The 20,161-nt window shown below is 42.7% G+C and overlaps 1 protein-coding gene across 1 annotated transcript; it reads left to right on the top strand.

Moving 5' to 3' along the window:
• Nucleotides 1-3: 3 nt before the first annotated feature.
• ALKBH3 (alkB homolog 3, alpha-ketoglutarate dependent dioxygenase) lies at nucleotides 4-18,496 on the top strand. The gene is made up of 9 exons (XM_065685904.1): nucleotides 4-100; nucleotides 2,293-2,405; nucleotides 3,461-3,495; nucleotides 4,441-4,488; nucleotides 6,577-6,680; nucleotides 7,901-7,989; nucleotides 9,685-9,894; nucleotides 17,586-17,684; nucleotides 18,182-18,496. Exons 1-9 carry the CDS (start codon nucleotides 25-27, stop codon nucleotides 18,272-18,274), a joined length of 867 nt encoding a protein of 288 aa, XP_065541976.1. The 5' UTR covers nucleotides 4-24; the 3' UTR covers nucleotides 18,275-18,496.
• The last annotated feature ends 1,665 nt before the right edge of the window (nucleotides 18,497-20,161 follow it).

Genomic DNA, 20,161 nt, shown 5'->3' on the forward strand with positions numbered 1-20,161 from the left:
GCACCGGGGCGCTGAGGCAGCGGCATGGCGGAGAGGCGGCAGCGGGCCCGTGTGCAGGGCGCCTGGGCCGGCGGCGCGGCGGGCAAGGCCCGGGGCGCGGGTACGGAGCGGAGCGGCACCGGGCTGTGGTGAGCGGGGCCCGGGCTCGGTGCCGGTCGCCGCATCCGGTGCAGCGGCGAAGCGGGTCCGGCCTGCAAGGAAGCGCTGGGGTTGCCTTGAGCCGCCAGCCCTGGTGTGGGCCGGAGCGGAAAGTAACCGGTGAAGCCTGAAAAGGCTCCACGGGGCCGGGTGGAAGTTTGGGTCGCGTTGTTCGCCGAGCGGAACAGCGGCGTGGGTCGTGTGTGCGAGTGCGGCACTCCAAGCGCTCCTGCGGGGATAGGGAGCCCTGGGGTGTCTGACCGCAGCGTTATGGAGCAGGAGGCCTGGCGCGCTGAGGCAGCTGATGGGCGGCGTTCGAGCACAGCGTTGAAGTGATTTCTTTTGCTGGAGGAATCAGGTTTGGGTTGGAAGGGGCCTTAAAGCTCCTCCAGCTCCAACCCCTGCCATGGGCAGGGACACCTTCCACTGGAGCAGCTTGCTCCAAGCCCCTGTGTCCAACCTGGCCTTGAGCACTGCCAGGGATGGGGCAGCCACAGCTTCTCTGGGCACCCTGTGCCAGCGCCTCAGCACCCTCACAGGGAAGAGCTTCTGCCTAAGAGCTCATCTCAGTCTCCCCTCGGGCAGGTTCAAGCCATTCCCCTTGGCCTGTCCCTACAGGCCCTTGTCCAAAGCCCCTCTCCAGGTTCCCTGCAGCCCCTTTAGGCACTGGAGCTGCTCTAAGGTCTCCCCTTAAGGAGCCTTCTCTTGTCCAGACTGCCCCAGCCCAGCTCTCTCAGCCTGGCTCCAGAGCAGAGCTGCTCCAACAGGGACTGGTTTGCTTTGTGAATGTGATCAAACCACCCTGTTCCACTTCCCAGACTACGATACCCAGTAAACCTCCCATTTCTCTGCAGACTGAGCTGGATTTTTTTAACCCTGAAAAAAGTCATTATTTTGACTTGTACGGGTAGCCTGTGAGCTTTCTGTCACACGTGGGTTTCACTCCACCTGTTCCTAGGGGGATTTCTTAAAATCATTCTTCCTATCTTTTGAAGTCTGCAGAGTAAAGAATTTTACTTCAGGCTCATTTTTAAGCCTGTTTTTATATAATCACAGAATCATAGAATGGTTTGGGTTAGAAAGAACCTAAAGATCATCCAGTTCCAACACCCTGCCATGGGCAGGGACACCTCACACTAAACCATGGCACCCAAGGCTCTGTCCAGCCTGGCCTTGAACACCCCCAGGGATGGAGCACTCACAGCTTCCCTGGGCAACCGATTCCAGTGCCTCACCACCCTAACAGGAAAGAATTTCCTCCTTATATCCAATCTAAACTTCCCCTGTTTAAGTTTTAACCCGTTACCCCTTGTCCTGTCACTGCACTCCCTAATGAAGAGTCCCTCCCCAGCATTCTTGTGGGCCCACTTCAGATACTGGAAGGCTGCTCTGAACTCTCCACGCAGCCTTCTCTTCTCCAGGCTGAACAGCCCCAACTTCCTCAGCCTGTCTTCATACGGGAGGTGCTCCAGCCCCTGATCATCCTCGTGGCCTCCTCTGGACTTGTTCCAGCAGTTCCATGTCCTTTTTATGTTGAGGACACCAGAACTGCACACAATGCTCCAGGTGAGGTCTCATGAGAGCAGAGTAGAGGGGCAGGATCACCTCCTTCGACCTGCTGGTCACGCTTCTTTTGATGCAGCCCAGGTGTAGGCCCTTGCACTTTGCATGGTTTTGTGTAAATAAAACACATAAAATGATTTGCCTGAGTTGCTTTTCCGTACTTTCTCCCTAGTTTCAAAATCTTGTTGTGACCAGTATTTTTCTCAGAGAAATGCCTTTTTGTTAGCTAAAGAAGCCTCAAAAAAACCCATAGAGCGGTTTAGCTGCTTGGAAAGATTTCTGCTGGCATATGATAGGTGTTCGTGATAGAACTGGAAGTTTCTAGATGCATCCTTTCTGATAAGATGATTTCATTTTTGCTTATAAATAACATATATATAATATAATACATATATTTATATATACATTAAAATTCCAGTTTCTGTGCAACTTTAACTTCTATGTAATGTGGTTTTGGCTGTGAGTGGAGTCTCTGCTAAGCAGAGAATACTTCAGAGAATGATTCCACAAGTTCTTCCAAATTGTAGTTTTTTTGTATGGTGGAATTCTGTTTCATGGGATCCTCTTGTTTCATTTTCCTCTTCTCTTTAGCATCCAAGGCACCTGTGGCCAGCAACCTTGCCCCTGCAGACACCAGACCAGCATGGGTGAGGAAAGATCAGCCTCACACTCAGAAGCAGTTTGTATTTGAAAAGCCATCAGAGGTAAGAAGCACACTGTAACGAGCAAAACCTCATCTTTATTAAACTACAAATGATAGGAATCATCACACTTTGAGGCTGTAGTTTCATGTTTAAAAGCTCAGCTGAGTTCAGCTTTGAGTTTCTACCAAGCCATATGTAACTGCTATACATATATGCAAACAGTAAGTTACGTCCCCTCTTTTTAGCCTCAGACTTTGTGTTTTCATTATGTACCTGTTCGTGACTGCTGTTTTTCAGAGAGCCAAGAGAATATGTTATCCTAAATATTCAGGATGATGCAAGGATTTGAACTCTTTGGTTTTTCCCTCAGTTGGGATACCTGTCTTACTTGTTACAGGGGAGGAGCATGGGGTTTGTTTTATAGACACAGTGTTTGAAAGGCTGTCTTCTTGGCCTGGAAGGACTGTAGATGGCTTGAGAAGACTTTCTTTTCCCTGTGGCAGAGGTTTGGTATCTATATAGTTCTGTATTTTGACCCTCTTGCTTGCTTGACTCAGAAGCTCCTGCATCTCAGCACTGAGCTCAGAGAAGTACAGATCCCTGAGACAAGCAGAATGATAATCCAGGCTGGATTAAACTGCTGTGCTTGGTTTTTGTTCTAACAAAACCCAGTTATCTCAGCCTGTGCAGACAAGTGTCAGCTCTTGATGTCTGCTCTGTCTTGCGTTTTGCTCATTGTCTGAGGCCTGGGATTTGTTTATCCCTCCTACAATTGCTCTAGGTTTTTACTTCCAAATATAAGGATAAGATTTTGGGGGGTTATAGTTCATAAATAGTAAGTATTGTAATGATCCAAGTAACTTAGAAATTAATGTCCTTTAGGGGGCAGTTCATTGTTAAAAATCACTGCAGAAATAGCTGCATTTAGGAATTTCTGGGGCATAGAGGGAGTCATTGAGACATGACTGCTTAGCAAGTGTCCAGAGGTATGTTTTTCTCACTGACATATCGGTATGCAGCTATATAGAGTCACTAGAGATGGCAAATAGTTCTGTTTGACTACAACATGCCAGGTATTTTAATATTCACCATCTTATTGCCTTGTTCCATTTCAGGTAGAGCGCAGAGTTCCTGAAGCAGGTGTGATAGAGTGAGTATGCTGCTGACTTAACTGGCCTTTTGTTGGTTTTCTGTCTTGTGAATCAATGGGAATCTGCTGGAGAATAATTCCTTCTCCACTTACCACTGCCATGCCTTTGTAAGAAATGCCAGTAGATAATGTGGTCTTTCAGCCCTTTTATCCTGAATTGAGTTTGTAATAAGGAGAGTCCGAGTCTGTGTAAATGAGTTTTTACAGATTTAATGTAGCTTTATAGGCCAGAAAAAAACCCACCGATTGGACATTCTGGATCAACAGAGCTGCAAATATGTCTCTTTTGGTTGGCAATATATGTTTTCATAGAACAGTCCCTGTGTAAGTTATGCTGGAGATTACTGTTATCCAGGAATACAGCTGGTATGGCAACTCAAGCAGCACTTCCTTTGAAGGTTTGGAAAAGTAGCTGCTAGTAAGTGTCATAGTGAAGCTATTCATAGATCACTTACCCTTTGTGTTGAAACGGGGATGATCTCAGAATAGCTTTGTCATGAAGTGTGACAGTGTGGTGGTGTATGGTTAAGTTACAGACTTTGGAAATGAAATTTGCCTCAGTTTGGTTATCTTTAGGTAGAGTTCTCTTACTCAGTGTGACTACAAACATAAACATAGTGGTCAGGTGCAGTCTTGTATGGTTGTCTCCTTTAGATTCCCTGTGGCATCCCTCATTTACTTGTCTCTAGCACCCTAAAACTGTGTATTGAGCCTTTGGTGAAATGAGAGTGAGAGGCAGGAAGTACACACAAACTCATTTGGTTCCTCAGCACCCCCCCTTGCTGCATTACTCTGACCCTTTCCCTTTCTCCTCTCCCCTCCCCTCCCGTCCTCAGAAAGTTTTCCATACCCCAGGCTTACAGCAGTTCTAGCCCATGCTGCTCGGTGTAAGATAGTTTCTTATTGTCGGTCCATCTAATACCTCTTTCCTTTCTACATCCTCAGCAAGCCTGGTGTGTATGAGCTCAGCAAAGTACCAACTGGCATTTCTAGGTAAGTGGGTGAAACTTGGTTGCTATTGCAGAAGGATGTGGTGATACTCAGCTTTCTGAAGCCTACTCTGTAGAGTGTTATGACTCCAGCAGGTGCACATTGCCCTTCCTGTGTGTATTCTGTTTAGACTACTTCTGGAATTACTTTGAGTGTGAGCTTAACATTCAGGCTGTACTGCATCTAGTGTTCTTGTCCAGAATAATGAGAAGGAGCTCTGTCCATATGTTTTAATTCAGAGTAAGTTGCTGCTTGAAATTTGGATCGGAGTTTCTGTATTAGCAAGTGACTGATGTCTGTGTTGTGTTGTTAAGAGATATCAGAACCTTTTAGCTATAAATTGAACTCGTTTTAAATTAATCTAACAAAAGCATTTAATTTCAGGCAGACTTGGTAACTTTAGGGTTGTCCCTTTTGCTTCCATGCTATGCCTTTATTTCAGCTTCAGAACACTTCAAAACAAAACCTGCTTGTTCTGTGATTTCTCCTAACTAAAATGCACTTTATTTTACCTTGCTGACTTAGCTGCAATATCAGTATTAATCCTTTTCTCCTGAATTCGATAGATTTTAGTAATAGTGGAAAAACACCAAGGATATAGTAACTTTTTATGCACTTATTTCAAAGCTTTCATCTTGGTTTCTTCTCAAGCTGCAAATAAACTTTTATACCAGTTTGAAAAGTAAAAGCTTTGACGAAGAGAAAGATCAAGAGCCAGCTGGGTTATTCTGTCATTTCTGGAGTTTGTTTTCATAACATATTGTTGGAATATATACATTTCTGGAAAGTTAATAATGATTTTAATACTTTTACTATGTATCATTTAGTACTTTTACTATGTATCCTTATATATCCTTATCCTTATTATCCTTAGCACTGAATACATGTGAGAGTAAACTCCTGTCAGTGCCATTCCTACTCTGCAGCCTACCACAGTGGCTGGAATGTTTGATTGCTGCAGTTAGTATAGCCAAAATACATGAAAATGTGAAAATAAGGGAGGTTAAATATTCCAAGGTTCTTGTGCTTGGAAAAGAGAGGGTAGGATGGCAGTAGTGAGTAGCATGGAGATGGTGAATAAAGGGCAATCATTTACTTATGTTGATTTGTAGTATCATAATGAGGCCTATCTGATTATCTCTTCATCAGGGACTGTAGTGATAGGACAAGGAGCAATGGGTTCAGGTCTTAACAGAGGAGATTTAGGTTAGATCTTAGGCAGAAGTTCTTCCCTGTGAGGGCGCTGAGGTGCTGGCACAGGTTAGGGTTAGGGTTCTCTGTTAGGGGTATTTCTAGCTAAGTGACCCTGATCAGAGGGCTGGAGCATCTCTCCTATGAAGACAGGCTGAGAGAGCTGGGCTGGGTCAGCCTGGACAAGAGAAGGCTCCTTAAGGGGAGACCTTAGAGCAGCTCCAGTGCCTAAAGGGGCTCCAGGAAACCTGGAGAGGGGCTTTGGGCAAGGGCCTGTAGGGACAGGCCAAGGGGGAATGGCTTTAATCCTCCAGAGGGGAGATTGAGATTTGCTCTTAGGCAGAAGCTCTTCCCTGTGAGGGTGCTGAGGCGCTGGCACAGGGTGCCCAGGGAAGCTGTGGCTGCCCCATCCCTGGCAGTGTTCAAGGCCAGGTTGGATGGGACTTTGAGCCACCTGCTCTGTTGAAGGTGTCCCTGCCTATGGCAGGGGGTTGGAACTGGATGATCTTAAGGTCCTTTCCAACCCAAACCATTCTGTGATTCTAGTTTATCAGATGTGGAGTAAATAACAAGCAGAAGAAAGCCATTCTTCACACAGTAAATGGCTGATTTTGAGTCTTGTAGTCTGTTGGTGGTGTCATAGGTTTTTATATGTTTTAAAAAGCAATTAGAAGTGTTTGGTGAGGGGAAGAGTCATTAGGAGCTCCTGTTACCATCTGTTCTTTACTTCATACCTGGTTTTGGCTGTGGTCAGAAATAGATACTGGGCTTTGCCTTTTCATCTGATGCATTGCAGCCATTCTTAGCTCCTTTGGGGGTCCTGGAAGACAGAATATGTTATCAAAGCATCTCTATAAGTGTATATTCCTTCCATCTTTTCTTTATCTTTTTCTTCCTTAGGATTCATTTGATTCCTGGCTTTATTGACTCAGAACAAGCAGATTGGATGTTTGAACAGCTCCTCCAAGACATACCCTGGGGTCAGCGAACTCACGTCAGACAGGGTAAGGAGTGTGGAGACCAACTTTTCAGGTCATTCCAGGTCACTTCCATACCAAAATCCATGCATTATTTATCACTGGTTTTCGGTTCACATATTACCACTCCTACACATTTCCTTCTAGGTTTTTGATGTGCATCTGAGGAGTACTGCTGCTTATTTTTCACTCTTAACACCATGTTCATATTGCCAATTAAATAAGATCTTTCCAAGTTGAAATTGCCTGTCTTAAAAATCTTTGCATTTTTCTGCCTCCCCTGTCATCTCCAGTTCTTTTTCCCACTCTTTTTTCAGATGAAGCCTGTACTCTCCATCCCTTCATACTGTCTCACAGTGATGTTGCAAAAACTGTGTTCTTTGAGGTTTCTGTCACCAGGAATAGTTTTTGCCTCTCTTACTTAAAATCCCAGCAGAGCAGGTTTCTTTTCCCTTGTCTTTGCTTATTAGGTACAGTATGCAGGAACTGAAGAGGCTGCTATTCTGGATTTGTTCACTAAGGGGCACCTGTTACAGCTAGATTTCTCTTCAGTCAGGAAAGGATGTAAGATAATGTATCAGAGTAGTTACTGGACAAGGCTGGCAAATGTCTTCAGCATCTGTATTTACATCCGTATTTACATCAATATCTGCTTTCAGTAAAGGTACCATATAATAGAGACTATTACCTTTGAAGCATGAGAAATAGCTACCAAGATAGTCTTTTCAGAAGTTGAAAGTACTTTTAACTAGGTTTCTGTTACACAGCAGAGCACACGTATATATTGGGCCTACAAGGATGTTGGGGTGGGACTCTTCATTAGGGACTGTAGTGATAAGACAAGGGGTGATGGGTTTAAACTGAAACAGGGGAAGTTCAGGTTAGATATAAGGAAGAAGTTCTTTACTATCAGGGTGGTGAGGCACTGGAATGGGTTGCCCAGGAGGCTCCATCCCTGGTGGTGTTCAAGGCCAGGTTGGATGGGACCTTGGGTGACATGTCTGGGGTGAGGTGTCCCTGCCCATGGCAGGGGGATTGGAATCTGGTGATCTTAAGGTCCTTTCCAACCCAAATCGTTCTATGATTCTATGATTCGACAAAATATTGCTTGTCCAACCTTGCTGCATTCCGCTTCTGTAATGCCCATTGGTGTTGCAGTCCTTCCAACTTCATCTTTTCATCATCTTTCAGTTTTCAAGCCTTTTGATAAGGCAACTGAGAGAGTTTTCCTGTTTTTCGTTGTTTAGATGTATCTTTTGAGGAACCAAGGCTTACCTCCTGGTATGGGGAGCTTCCTTACACGTACTCCAGGATAACAATGCAGCCAAACCCAAACGTATGTATATATTTACAGTTTTCTTCTGTTATTATCTACAGAGAAATCCTATCCAAAGATTCAGACACAAAAATTCCCTCTATCTTCTATTTTTATCTGGAGTATTAGCATTTAACTTGTAATCACTAACAGATTCTAGTGGACCATGTACAACTTCATAAAACAAGTGTTAATGAGTGGGTTGGCTGAGAATGACATGATTTAGTTGCTCAACATTGGCAAAAGGAAGTTAACAGTCCAGAGTTTAAAGCTCTGCTTTTGGGTTATTTTAACTTTGGACAAAACTCCAAATTGTTCTGTGTGACCTACTCAATGCACATTTATAAGGGAGAGCTTCTGCCTAAGAGCTCATCTTAGTCTCCCCTCTGTCAGGTTAAAGCCATTCCACCTTGTCCTGTCCCTACAGGCCCTTGTCCAAAGCCCCTCTCCAGGTTTCTTGTAGCCCCTTTAGACACTGGAGCTGCTCTAAGGTCTCCCTTTAGGGAGCCTTTTCTTCTCCAGGCCAAACCAGCCCAGCTGTCTGAGCCTGTCTTCACAGGAGAGATGCTCCAGCCCTCTGATCAGGCTCACTTACCTAGAAATACCCCTAACAGAGAAAGATGGTATGTTGAGGCTCCTGCAGTGTATCCAATAGGTTATAAACCCTTTAAACAATGGGTAAGCATGGTAAGAAGGTGGTGCAGACTCAATTATTAGAGGTGGATACTAGGATATAGTTCCTGCTGCTTGTTCCTTCTTCGGCCAGTGAAGCACTGGGAGATTTGGAATCAGTTCTTTATCCTCTCTTGATCATTTTTTTGGCTTATATAACAGACAAAACTTCTGGCCTACATTGGCTTTGGCTTTTCTTCTTTTATGTGTACTTATGTAGTACTTAAATGCACTCTGACAGATGAAAGTCTTGATGTAGGTTTGTAACATTAAATGATGATTCACTGCACTTGACTTGCACAGGAATGTGCAGAGCTGCTGGGGGCCATGGGCACAGGAGGATGTTAGCAGAGGGAAGGATGAAATCCAGGACTTGAGACACTGGTTTTGAGAACCACTGAATGTCAAAGTCTAAACCCCAAGAGCTGATGAGTTGGGCTCAAGAAGCAACAGAGTGGGGACAGAGGGCCATGCTCTGAGAGTGTCAGGCAAACTGTTGTCTCTTGTTCTGTGACAACACATGCAGCAACTGAGATCATTTAGTCACTGATTGCAACTTCCTGGGTGATCTATGCCTATCTATCAGCAATAGCCAAGTAACTCAGATGTTATCAGCCCCCTGTGTAGCTTGGCCGGGAGGGTAAAAAGCTAGGTATGCGTGGGAGAGTTGCACACTTTTTTTGTGTTAGTTAAGAACTCCTAGCGTTTATCCATGGTCAGTTCAAGCAGATTTTACTCTATGGACTTTCTCACCTTTCAGTTACTTGGGATGGCTGGCTATGTTACTTACTACAAATGGCAGACTGGCTTCATAGCTTTAAGATATGATGTAGTATTGAGTGATAGGTAACATGCATGTTTTGCAGAAAGCCCATTCTTCAACTTTACTGAAAATGTAATCAGAATTATTTGGGGACACTTGTTTGGTTTCAAGTCTATTGTGATTAAAGTACAGTATATTTTGTTTTCCCCTTATGTTCTTGTGTTACCTGCTGCTGGCCGCCTTTCTTTGTATTTACCCTACTCCTGCTGTGCTGATTACAGTGGCATCCTCTGCTGACCATGCTAAAGGATCGCATTGAAGAGTTCACTGGCTACACTTTCAACTCCCTTCTCTGCAACCTCTACAGAAATGAGAAGGACAGTGTAGACTGGCACAGTGATGATGAGCCATCACTAGGAAAAAATCCTGTCATTGCCTCACTCAGCTTTGGTGCTACCCGGACCTTTGAGATGAGGAAGAAACCCTCCCCTGTGAGTGTTCATATCACATTGAGAGAGCAATATAGTTACTAAATATGTTTAGTATTTTCACCCTGGTTAGAGAACTTAATTACTAAAAGTGTTTAATAGAAGTTAATAAAAGCACAACTTGTAAAGTTCTGCGGGCTAAGCATAGGGATCAGAAATCTATTGCATGGAATGTGATGTCTTGAGAAGGATGGGAATGGGACCACTCTAATAATGTGCAGTGAAATTGCAACCTGGGCACTCTTCTGCCCAAATAAGGGCCTTTTGCGTTACTTAAAATGCAATCAGTGATGATAGAAGGGGACTTTCACTGTGTAAATGAACCAAAGAGTTGATACCATTTTCTTCATTGCTGTGTAATGCATAGTGTAGGTGGGATGAAAAGTAGCTCTGACTGCTCTTGTAAGTAAAAATCCTCTTAATAATATTTGCATTTTGGCTTGTGTGTGTTCAGATTGAGAGTGAGTGAAGGAAAGAGCATGTTTCTTTTCACTAAAATATTGAGAATACAGAGAAATTGTCTGAGCAGCCAGGGATCAGGTTAGGAAAGATAAGGCCCTGACAGGATTAAAGCTGGCCAGGGACAGTAAGGGCAATAAGAAAAGGTGCCATAAGTACATCTGGGATAAAAGAAAGTCTAGGGAAAATGTGAGCCCAATGTCGGGGCAGTCCCATGCACAGTTCCAGTCTGAGCAGAGACTGGATTTAGAGCATCCCTGAGGAGAAGGACTTGGTTGTGCCAGTTGATGAGAAGCTCAACATGATTCAGCAGTGAGTGCTTGCAACCCAGAAAGCCAACCTTATCCTGGGCTGCATCAAAAGGACTGTGAGCAGTAGGTCAAGGGAGTTGATTCTCTCCCTCGGCCGCATTCTAGTAAGACACTCCCCCCCCGGCCCCGCAGTCCTGTGTCCAGCTGTGTGGCAACAGCACAAGAAGGATGTGCAGCTGTTGGAGGAAATCCAGAGGAGGTCATGGAGATGCTTTGAGGGCTGGAGCAGCTCTGCTGTGGACCCAGCTTGAGAGAGCTGGGCTGGTTCAGCCTGGAGAAGAGAAGATTCCTTAAGGGGAGACCTTAGAGCAGCTCCAGTGCCTAAAGGGGTGGACAAGAAATCTGGGGAGGAGCTTCTTGGAAGGGCAAGTAGTGACAGGACAAGGGGAATGGCTTTAAACTGACAGAAGGGAGATTTGGATAACTGTCGCATCCTACTTCACAGACTAAACAGAGATCTTTACTTTGATAAGGAGGCATGTGTGGAACATCCTTCCAGGAATTACTTGGCAATTTAATACTCTTTCTAGATAAAATGCCGTGTTTGGGAATGCTGTGTTTACAAGTCAACTAAAAACTTAGATTTTGCAATTGGTATTTATCCAAGTAAAGGAATCAAATCACACATTCATGTGTTGTGAATACAGGCCTCATTTTAGGTTATCCTGCTTGAGGAGTCTTTTCTGCATGTGTAGGCTTTGAGAATGTTGGGACAAAGTTTGCTGTCTGCTTATAGTGCTATTTATTCTGAGTAAGTAATGCAGAAATGTGATGATTATCAGCCTATTGTATAAATGTATGCTGACAAACTGAAGTCTGCCCATCCAGAGTCACCTTGGTCAGCTAGTTGTGAACAGAAAAGGTCAGAATTTGATCCAGAAAACAAATAATCTGTATTTTTTACCACTTCTATAAGTTGTAAATTATGTTGTCTGAAGTGAATTTAATCCCTGAGCATGAGATCACATAACCAGTGCATTATGTCAGCGGGCATCGGTGCATTATGTCACTGGGCAAAGCATGAGTAAGTATGCTGTGATGATAACACAATGTCAGCTGGAAAGCTCAGTTCCTCTGGGAAACTGTAATTGGTGCTTAGATTAACTTCTAGAAGTACATGTGTTCCCCTTCAGTTTACCAGGATCAAAGCCACCTAGGTTTCAGTATAAACTTTGCAGTTTCCCTCTTAAAAATCAAACCCAGTTCTTGAGCAAGGTGTCTTTTTATTCTGTTTTCTATTTTCTGTAAAGACACCACTGTGAGCAAAGGGGGAAATTCAGTCTGTGCCATTCATAACTTGCTGCCTTTGATCTGTACAGCCTGATTTCTTCCGTTTTCTCCCCAAGATTGATGATTTTCCATAGATGTATCCCTTCTTGCTGTCTGCATTTTATTTCTTCAGTGCCTCTGACCTGATCTTTCTGCATCTTCCTACCTATGAAGTGTATGCCTTTTGCAAGCGTGATATACTTGTTCCTAAGTTATGATCCCCATGCGCAGGGTGATCTTTGAATAAATTACTATTAACCGCATCTTGTGCCTGAGGGAATTCATACTTAATGTGCACATGGCACACATTGCGTCTTCTTTGCACAGTCCCAAAGCCTGCAATTTTCAGAGAGCATCCTATGACACTCTGTGCTTTGCCAAGTGGGAGTTACAAGAGGCTCTGATGGAAATTACTACCTTTCAGGCCATACCACCGAAGAAGTGATTTTCATACTCTATTGTAATGTAGCATTCTCCCTTTTATTAAGAGAGAGTTCAACATAGATATTTGATCATGACTTTGTTCAAAAGCAAGTTAGAGGAAGAGGAATGTACTCTAGGGAAAAGGGATTTGGGTTAACAGTCATCACAGGCAGCCTGGCTCTCCCTGGTTTGTAATCTGCCTATATCAATACATCGGGTTTTCCACAGTTAGTTTTCACTAAGGAGGAAAAGAGAAAGAAAATCCTTATCCTCCCCAAATTAAGCCTTTTTGAGGGCCAACATTCTAGTATTTCAAGGCCTTAATTTTCCTCTGTTCATGTGCTTTTAAGTGTTTTGAGATGGAAGATGGAAAGATGCAGTGAAAATACAAGATGGAAAATACTATGATAGAAGCTCACTGTGAATAAATGCTACTGGAAGAAAAGAGAGCTTAAGTGGCTGCCTGTGTGTGATCACGTACTGGGTACAAAACAGTACGTACCACAAGTCAGGTAATGCCTTGGAGGGCTATTGAAGAACACCAGATCAGAGTGTTCAGAGACTTCTTGTCATGTTGCAATTATTTTCCATATTGTATCTTGAACTTATTAGAGAATAAAATCCTCTTTCCCTAACTGCAAAGACAATCAGTACTATTGATTGGTTGGTTTTTGTTAGTTAAGTGCCACTGAGTTTGTTCAATCTTGAGGAGAAGGAAAGGTTTAGCCTTTTGTTTTTCTTTTTGGTGAGTGCTGTACTGGATGAATAAGTGTTCATCATATAGTAGGTGGTAAAGGCGTATAGAGACGTACGTAACCTATTTGAATCTGCATCAACAAGCATCCCTTGTGAATAAGTAGAAATAATTCTTACTCAGATCTCAGCCTTATCTGTGTGAAACAAGCTACAAAAACATTTTGGGAGTTAAAATCACCACTGGAATTAAGGAGATTTCATGGAAATGAACATGATGCCAGAAACTTTACCCACTGGAGTTGTTCTTTTTGAGCATTCTTTCTTCTACATACTGCCTTTTCTGTTCATTTGGAGCAGTTGTGTGGTTGTAGCTGATGTTTTGCCTTTGCTTTAAATGGTTTCAAGGGTTTTTTGGATGCTTGCTTGGTAGATCCAAGTCTTCAGTGGAGTTACCTGGTTTGCTTTAAATGGTTTCTAGGGTTTTTTGGATGCTTGCTTGGTAGATCCAGGTCTTCAGTGAAGTTACCTGGTTCCTTTTATTTTGTGCTTCTAGTAAATTACTTAAACTTTTTATTGCCTCCTTGCTTCCCCTCCCCTCCATCGCTGTAGCTCCTGCCTACACTGAAACCAAAAGATGAATGCTTTGGTTTAGAGCTGTGATTCATACACAATCCACACTCAGTGTGTTGGTTTAGTCAATAAGTCTTCTCTCGTGCTTGCCCGCAGCATGTGTCACCACTGCATTGTGACCTTGTCCTGTTCTTCACACGGCCTCAGGTCCCATGTCCCCCTCGTACATGACTTAGTTGTCCTCCTCTACAGGTATTGATTTCACGTAGATGAAAAGTTGGGTCTCTAGGATACAGTCTCACTGCCATTTGTAGTATTACTTACTCTGCTCAAGTCAAACAATGCCAGGTTATTTAATTTCATGAGGTCTTTCTGGAAGCTGAGTGTGAAATGTTAGTTCAGGATGAAGGATGATGTTTAGTGTCTCACTAAGCTCCCAAATCCCACTGGTTGTTGCTGTCTAACAAGGGTCTGAGTACCATAAGGACACCATAAGGTGCAGTTGTGCAATGAAGTGCTGTGTGAACTGTGGAAGGAGTTAGGAAGCCAGCTGTCAGGCTGTCTGGTTGCCCTTCTTCCATCTGTAACCAAGGAAACTGGTGAGTGCTGGGAAGGGAGGGAGCTTCACAAGTGTGTTAGATAATAACAGGATGTTCATGATGTTCTAAGAATCAGCCCTCAGATGGGTCTGTCCTTCAAATGAAACACTAAACCACTCTGTCCTTGAGTAGCTGTTCTAGCAGAAGTTAAAGATCTCTCAGTACTTTTGCAAACAGCAGAAAAATAACCATGTCCCGACAGGCCTAATTTAAGATGAACATGGGAATATATGGAGCACAGTAGAAACAGAGGCCTGGATCAGGATTAAACTTTCAGACTGGCATTAAGGAGACTTGCAGACAGCAGTGGCTGCAGAGGAGGAGGCGTTTTCCACCAGTATTGGCAGAACTTGAGCAGTTATAGACAAGCAGAGAGGAAGATGTGAATGCTTTAGAGCTGGCTTGCAGGCTGCTAGGTCAGCTGCAGAAAGGCTGGGGGAGTTTAAAGATAGTCATGTGTAGACAGGGAAGTGGATTACGTGGGGAAAGGGCAATATAACTGATACTCATTCTTACAGAATCCATAAAGAAAAGAGCTGCAGTGAGGATTTCTTCAGAGGCAGTGAGAATAAACAGGCAAAAATCCAGAAGTATTGATTGATGAGACCACTGTTGTAGAGGAGGGTGTTCCCACAGCTGGGGGTAGAGGAATAAACTGGAAAAGAGGGATACAAGCAAGAAAGAAGTCTGAAAAATAGGAGATTAGAAGTTTAGTAAGGGGAATTTTCTAGGTAATAGGTAAAGCAGGAGACTGGGAGCCAGCATTCTCCATGAAGGCAGCTGACTTTAGCCTTTGAAACTAATTTTGCATCATTTACATGTGTAACCTCATTATTATTTATACATTCTTCTACAGGATGTTTCTGTTTACTTTTCCTTACAATAACACTATCCAGAACCCACTTCCTGCTGCTATCTCAATATGCTTGCCTGAGACCTAAGAAACAAACTTAGGTGATTGATACAGTTTTATACTAGATATTTTCTCTTTCTTAACCTTCTTGATTTTGATACCATGTTAAGAAAAATTAACCTTGGTGGGATCCAGGAATACTTACAGATTTTATATTAACAGCTTCCCATCAACTGATCCTGACTTTCCTCACTTATTTAATGTAGCTACTTGAATTAAGCAGAAAAAAGAAGTTTTAACCAGTGTACTTGGATAGTGTAAAGTTTGGATTGTATTCGATGTGCAACTCAGGATTCTCATATACTAAGAAGCAGAACAGTTGCTCTACTAGACCTGTTCTTGGAAGCATCTGGTTTTGTAATACATATATAGAGTTATGAATTGACCATGTAAAAGTTACCTGATGCATTTCTTTCTGTGGTTGTTATCAATGTTTAAAGAAAAAAGGTATTTTCTTCCTTAGATACCAAGAGTAAATTTCCTTCATAAACTTCTTGATGTCTCAAACTCAGCTGAGCTTTCTGTGTGTCTGACATCAGCTCTAGAGATAAGAGTTCTGGAATGAGATTGGATGGACAGTATTAGTAACAACATCTAAGGCAGGAAAACCTGTTCGTCTGACTTTGCCAACTCTGCAAAACCAACTGACATCAAAATCTCGTCTTCTAAGTAAAACTTAGCTCAGAGATGTCACATTTAAAACAGAAGGTAACTGTTTTTCCATACTGACTTTCTAAGACAATAGGATGTTTTCTCCTACATCATTTATCCTCTTTAATCAAGATGAGCAAGAGATAAAAATAAGTCCACTCTTCATCCACAAACTGGAATGATGTAATCCTGTGAAATAGGAAACAGCCATGCAATGGTGTTTCTCTGCCTTTCATCACCAGTCGTGTTTATAATGCCTATTTTTGAGGGTTTTTTTCCTTGTTTCCTCTGAAGTTTAAGAAAACATTTTTGGCATTCTACCTTACATTTCATAGAGCAACATAAATGGCTAATAATTCTAGGAGCTTAAAAGTATGTTTTGCATTGTCCTTACAAAGAATATCTATTACAAGTGGTTCTGAATGCCTCCAGCACTCCCTGATTCCAAAGGCTTAGTGAGCTTAATCACTGGGACAGCCCTGGGCCTTTGGCTATTCCCAGGAAAGGCACAAATACTGAATCGCCAACCAGTGCTGCCAGTTGCACCAGCGGTATTGAATAGCCTTGCTCTGTCACACTGTGACTTGTAGTCCCAGATGTGAGCACAAAGGGTAATGGTGTGAAAAAAGAGTGAATTACATCAAGTGATGCTTTATATTATCAGGAATTGATTTGATCCCAACTGAGCTCTTTTGCATTTTCACATTCACAGTTGCCTTTCTGTCTGCATCTCTTATACGCACACACACTTCCAGTTCTGAAAATCATAGAATCACAGAATGGTTTGGGTTGGAAAGGACTTTAAGAGCATCCAGTTCCAATCCCTTTCCATGGGCAGGGACACCTCCCACTAAACCATGGCACCCAAGGCTCTGTCCAACCTGGCCTTGAACACCGCCAGGGATGGAGCATTCACAACTTCTTTGGACAACCTGTTCCGGTGCCTCAGCACCCTCACAGTAAAGAACTTCTTCCTTGTGTCTAACCTGAACTTCCCCTGTTTCAGTTTGAACCCGTTATCCCTTGTCCTATCACTACAGTTTGTTTTAAGTCCAGGACATAATTTGCCCAGTAGTTGATATTTGCCCAGTAGTTGATATTTTACCTCCTTATTTTGAGCTTTTCAGCAAGCCATGAACTATGAAAAAGACAAACCTGCATGAAGTTTGGCCACTGCACAGTTAAACTTAGCTAACTTAGTTAAGTAGTTAGTGATTGTGCTTTGAAAGACTTGTGCTTCATCTGAAGACTTAACAAGTTCACCAATTATTTGTCTTCTATTTGAGCAGTCTGTTTTGTTCAGTGATAATACAATTTAAGACAGCTTGTTATATGAGGAAGAGATTTCTTTGGATAGGAAAAGTTCTTCATCTAACAGATGATAATAACAGGTAATGTCCAAACCAAGACAGATTCCTAACGGAAGGAAGATGTGTATTTTTGACGAAGTAGTAAACTACTGGGATCAGGGTGGCTATTGCAGAATGATGTCTCCACACACAATTGTTTATTTCAGGAGTGGATGTCTCCAAAAGGTTTGCAGCCTTTGCAATGGATGTAGGAACTTGTTGTTGAACTTAACCTCTATTTTACAGGTAGTGAGATGCAATGGCTTCTTTCATCCTTAAAATGCTCAGCTCCTGAACTCTTTATGGAATATGGCGACAGAGAGGTTTAGTTAGACTTCTTCAAAGAGCTCCCTTTCCTCTTCTCCCATCACAGCTTTGTAAGCTCTGCTATAGAGGACTGATTTTCTACCAAATGCACTTGCCTGCTTCTTCAGTATCTAATGTCTCTTTTTAGGAAGAGGATGGAGACTATACTTATGTAGAAAGACTAAAAATCCCACTTGATCACGGGACTCTGCTGATGATGGAAGGAGCTACCCAGGAGGACTGGCAGGTAAGAACTCCTTGACACCATGCTTTACTTGCAATGCAGTTTTCTCAATATGCTTGAGGCACTCCCATAGAGGTATAGGACATTTTGCTTCCAGTGACACAGTTGTTTCCCAGCCCATTAATACTTCTTTCAGAGCACCCACCTAAACAATGGGTTCTCTTTCAAGTCCTAAGTGGTGTAATGGGAGTCAGCTCGGAAGTTCCAGCACTGAAGTTCAGCAATGAAGGTTGCAGCCTACAGCTGAAAAGAGCAATATCACTTTAGGAACTTGGAATATAGAAAAGTTGCAACTTAATTTAACAAGTCTACAATAATCTATAAGGATCTTTTGTCTTCAGTGGCTCTGAGCAGTCAGAACACGAAGCTTTTGCTTTACTGAAATGTTAATAAAAAGCCATCCCAAGAAATGAAGGGTTTTTACCTGGTTTGATTACCTGTATTTTAAATACACAAGCTCATGATTTGTTTGTTTGTTTTTCCCTAATCTCACTTCACAGCATCGGGTGCCTAAGGAATATCATTCTAGAGATGCAAGGATCAACTTGACCTTTAGGATCATTTATCCAGAACCTGATGGAGTTTGGAAGTGAAGAGACACTTTGGGCATTGTTGGTTATAAACCCATAGCAGAGCCAGGACATCAGGTTGCTACAGACTTAAAGGAAGCCTTACAGGAACAGAGTTCTTTGAAATATCTGATGGGGAGAAGAAATGGTATTGTGAAGATGTGTGACAATCAAAAGCTGCCTGTGTTACGTGGACAGTGTTGTTTTGTTTTCAGAAGTGATAGGATATTAAATCACAGGCCTTGAGTTCATTCGCAATGACCATTCTTAAAAGAACACAAAGCTCATGAAAGATCTGAGAGGTACCAACTGGAACAGAAAGGTTCAGTGGGCAATTTTGCACCTTCTCTTGTCTTCCCTTTACCCCAGCTAGTAATCTGTGTTCTAAGTAACAACAAGACAGGATTCTTTTATGTAAAGCCAGCTGTATGTGCTGTGTGTACAGAAATAAGAAAGCTGTATTACACATTTCACCAAGGGGTAGGGCATTGCTTTGTATTTGTAGGTTACAAAGTCTTTTCCAGTGAAGCAATCCATTTCATTATTTATATGACTACTTGAATTATAGTGGTATCTAGTGGAACAGAGGCTCAAGGCTCCCTTCTGCTGTGCACTCTGTGGTCAGGCTTTACTGTAAACTGTTTGTCCATGTAGACAAAACAAAGGCAAACAATGGAGGCACCTTAGCCATGAGCCTTATCATCGGGTTAAAGCTGCCCATAGCTTGAGCATTAACAGTCCTTCTCCATCCCTGCTGGCTTAAAACTGCTACCTCTGTGCCACAGGCAGGAAAAGAGACACAAAGAGATGGAAAACATCACTTACAGAGTTTGCTAATCAATTCTTAGCTTCTTTTCTGGTTTTATTTGTAGCACAGCTAAGTTGTAGCTTCCAGTGATTTCAGGTGGGACAGGAAATGTCAGCGTCTCTAAAAATTAGTCTTGTGCTGCCAGATTTGATACCCAGAAGAACTGGTCCAAAGATTTGGGCCCAGATTATTGTCATCACCATGTAAGTCAGTTGCAAAGCTACACTGAGTATAGTAGCATCAGGTGCAGCACTCACTCTGGTGCTACTGCTCTTAGGTTAATGCATATTGCATTAAAGAATATTACTTGGAGTGTTATCTCTCAAACCTCTGCTGTTACAGAGAAGCAGCAGCTCAGACCTGATTCTAGGTTGACTTTCTGGAGTTAGTTGGCCTGCCCTAGGTAAGTCTCACCAGTGAGTTGGTGACTGCTCTACAGATGTTAAGTCAGTTATGTTGCCTACATGGTGAAGTTGTCACTGCAGTTAAGTGGTATCCACTGTACTGGATCAAAATGTAGGTTTGGTATGTTTTAATTTTCTGCCTGAAGTAGGATCTAAGCATGGGTCAATACTTTATGCCTTGTTGTTAAAGCATTGTCCCTCATCAGTGCAAGAAAAAGTCGGTGTGTAGAAAATGTCTGTATTTTCTTAACCAGCGTTTGCTGTAGTTCAAAATGTGGATTGCTGAGAGCAGCCAAGTTATCAATACTTAGTTATGCCTTTGTTTTAATGTTATTGATTACCTAAAGGACAGAATGATGAGCCGTTTCAATCCCTGTGCTCTGAAATTGGGCAGAATCATTTTCTTTGTGTATCAAGACTCCAGAAGCAGCTTCTCTACCTAAAGCACCATGCAGCTTTTGAAACAGTTTATTCTAAAATGAATGAATGATATTAGAAGGCTGACTTTGTTATCTGGGAATGTCTTCACTTTCATCCCAGTTTGTATAGAAATATGGTTTTGGACTATATGTAATGTTAATTCCTTGCTTTTTAAGCTAAGATGTGGGCTCTGTGGTGTATCTCCTGAGAACTGGTGTTGAAGGAGACAGATGCTTCTTCCACATTTACTTTCTTTGGGTAGCTGGAGCTTTGTGTGCA

Source organism: Lathamus discolor, chromosome 6, assembly GCF_037157495.1.
Source record: "Lathamus discolor isolate bLatDis1 chromosome 6, bLatDis1.hap1, whole genome shotgun sequence".
Classification (NCBI taxonomy): Eukaryota; Metazoa; Chordata; class Aves; order Psittaciformes; family Psittacidae; genus Lathamus; species Lathamus discolor.

Excerpts from the sequence above, each read along its gene's own strand:
- ALKBH3 (XM_065685904.1), top strand. The coding sequence starts at position 25 with ATGGCGGAGAGGCGGCAGCGGGCCCGTGTGCAGGGCGCCTGGGCCGGC. Across the intron at positions 6,681-7,900 it reads GCGAACTCACGTCAGACAGG|ATGTATCTTTTGAGGAACCA; the intron begins GTAAGGAGTGTG and ends TTCGTTGTTTAG. Across the intron at positions 17,685-18,181 it reads CTACCCAGGAGGACTGGCAG|CATCGGGTGCCTAAGGAATA; the intron begins GTAAGAACTCCT and ends CTCACTTCACAG.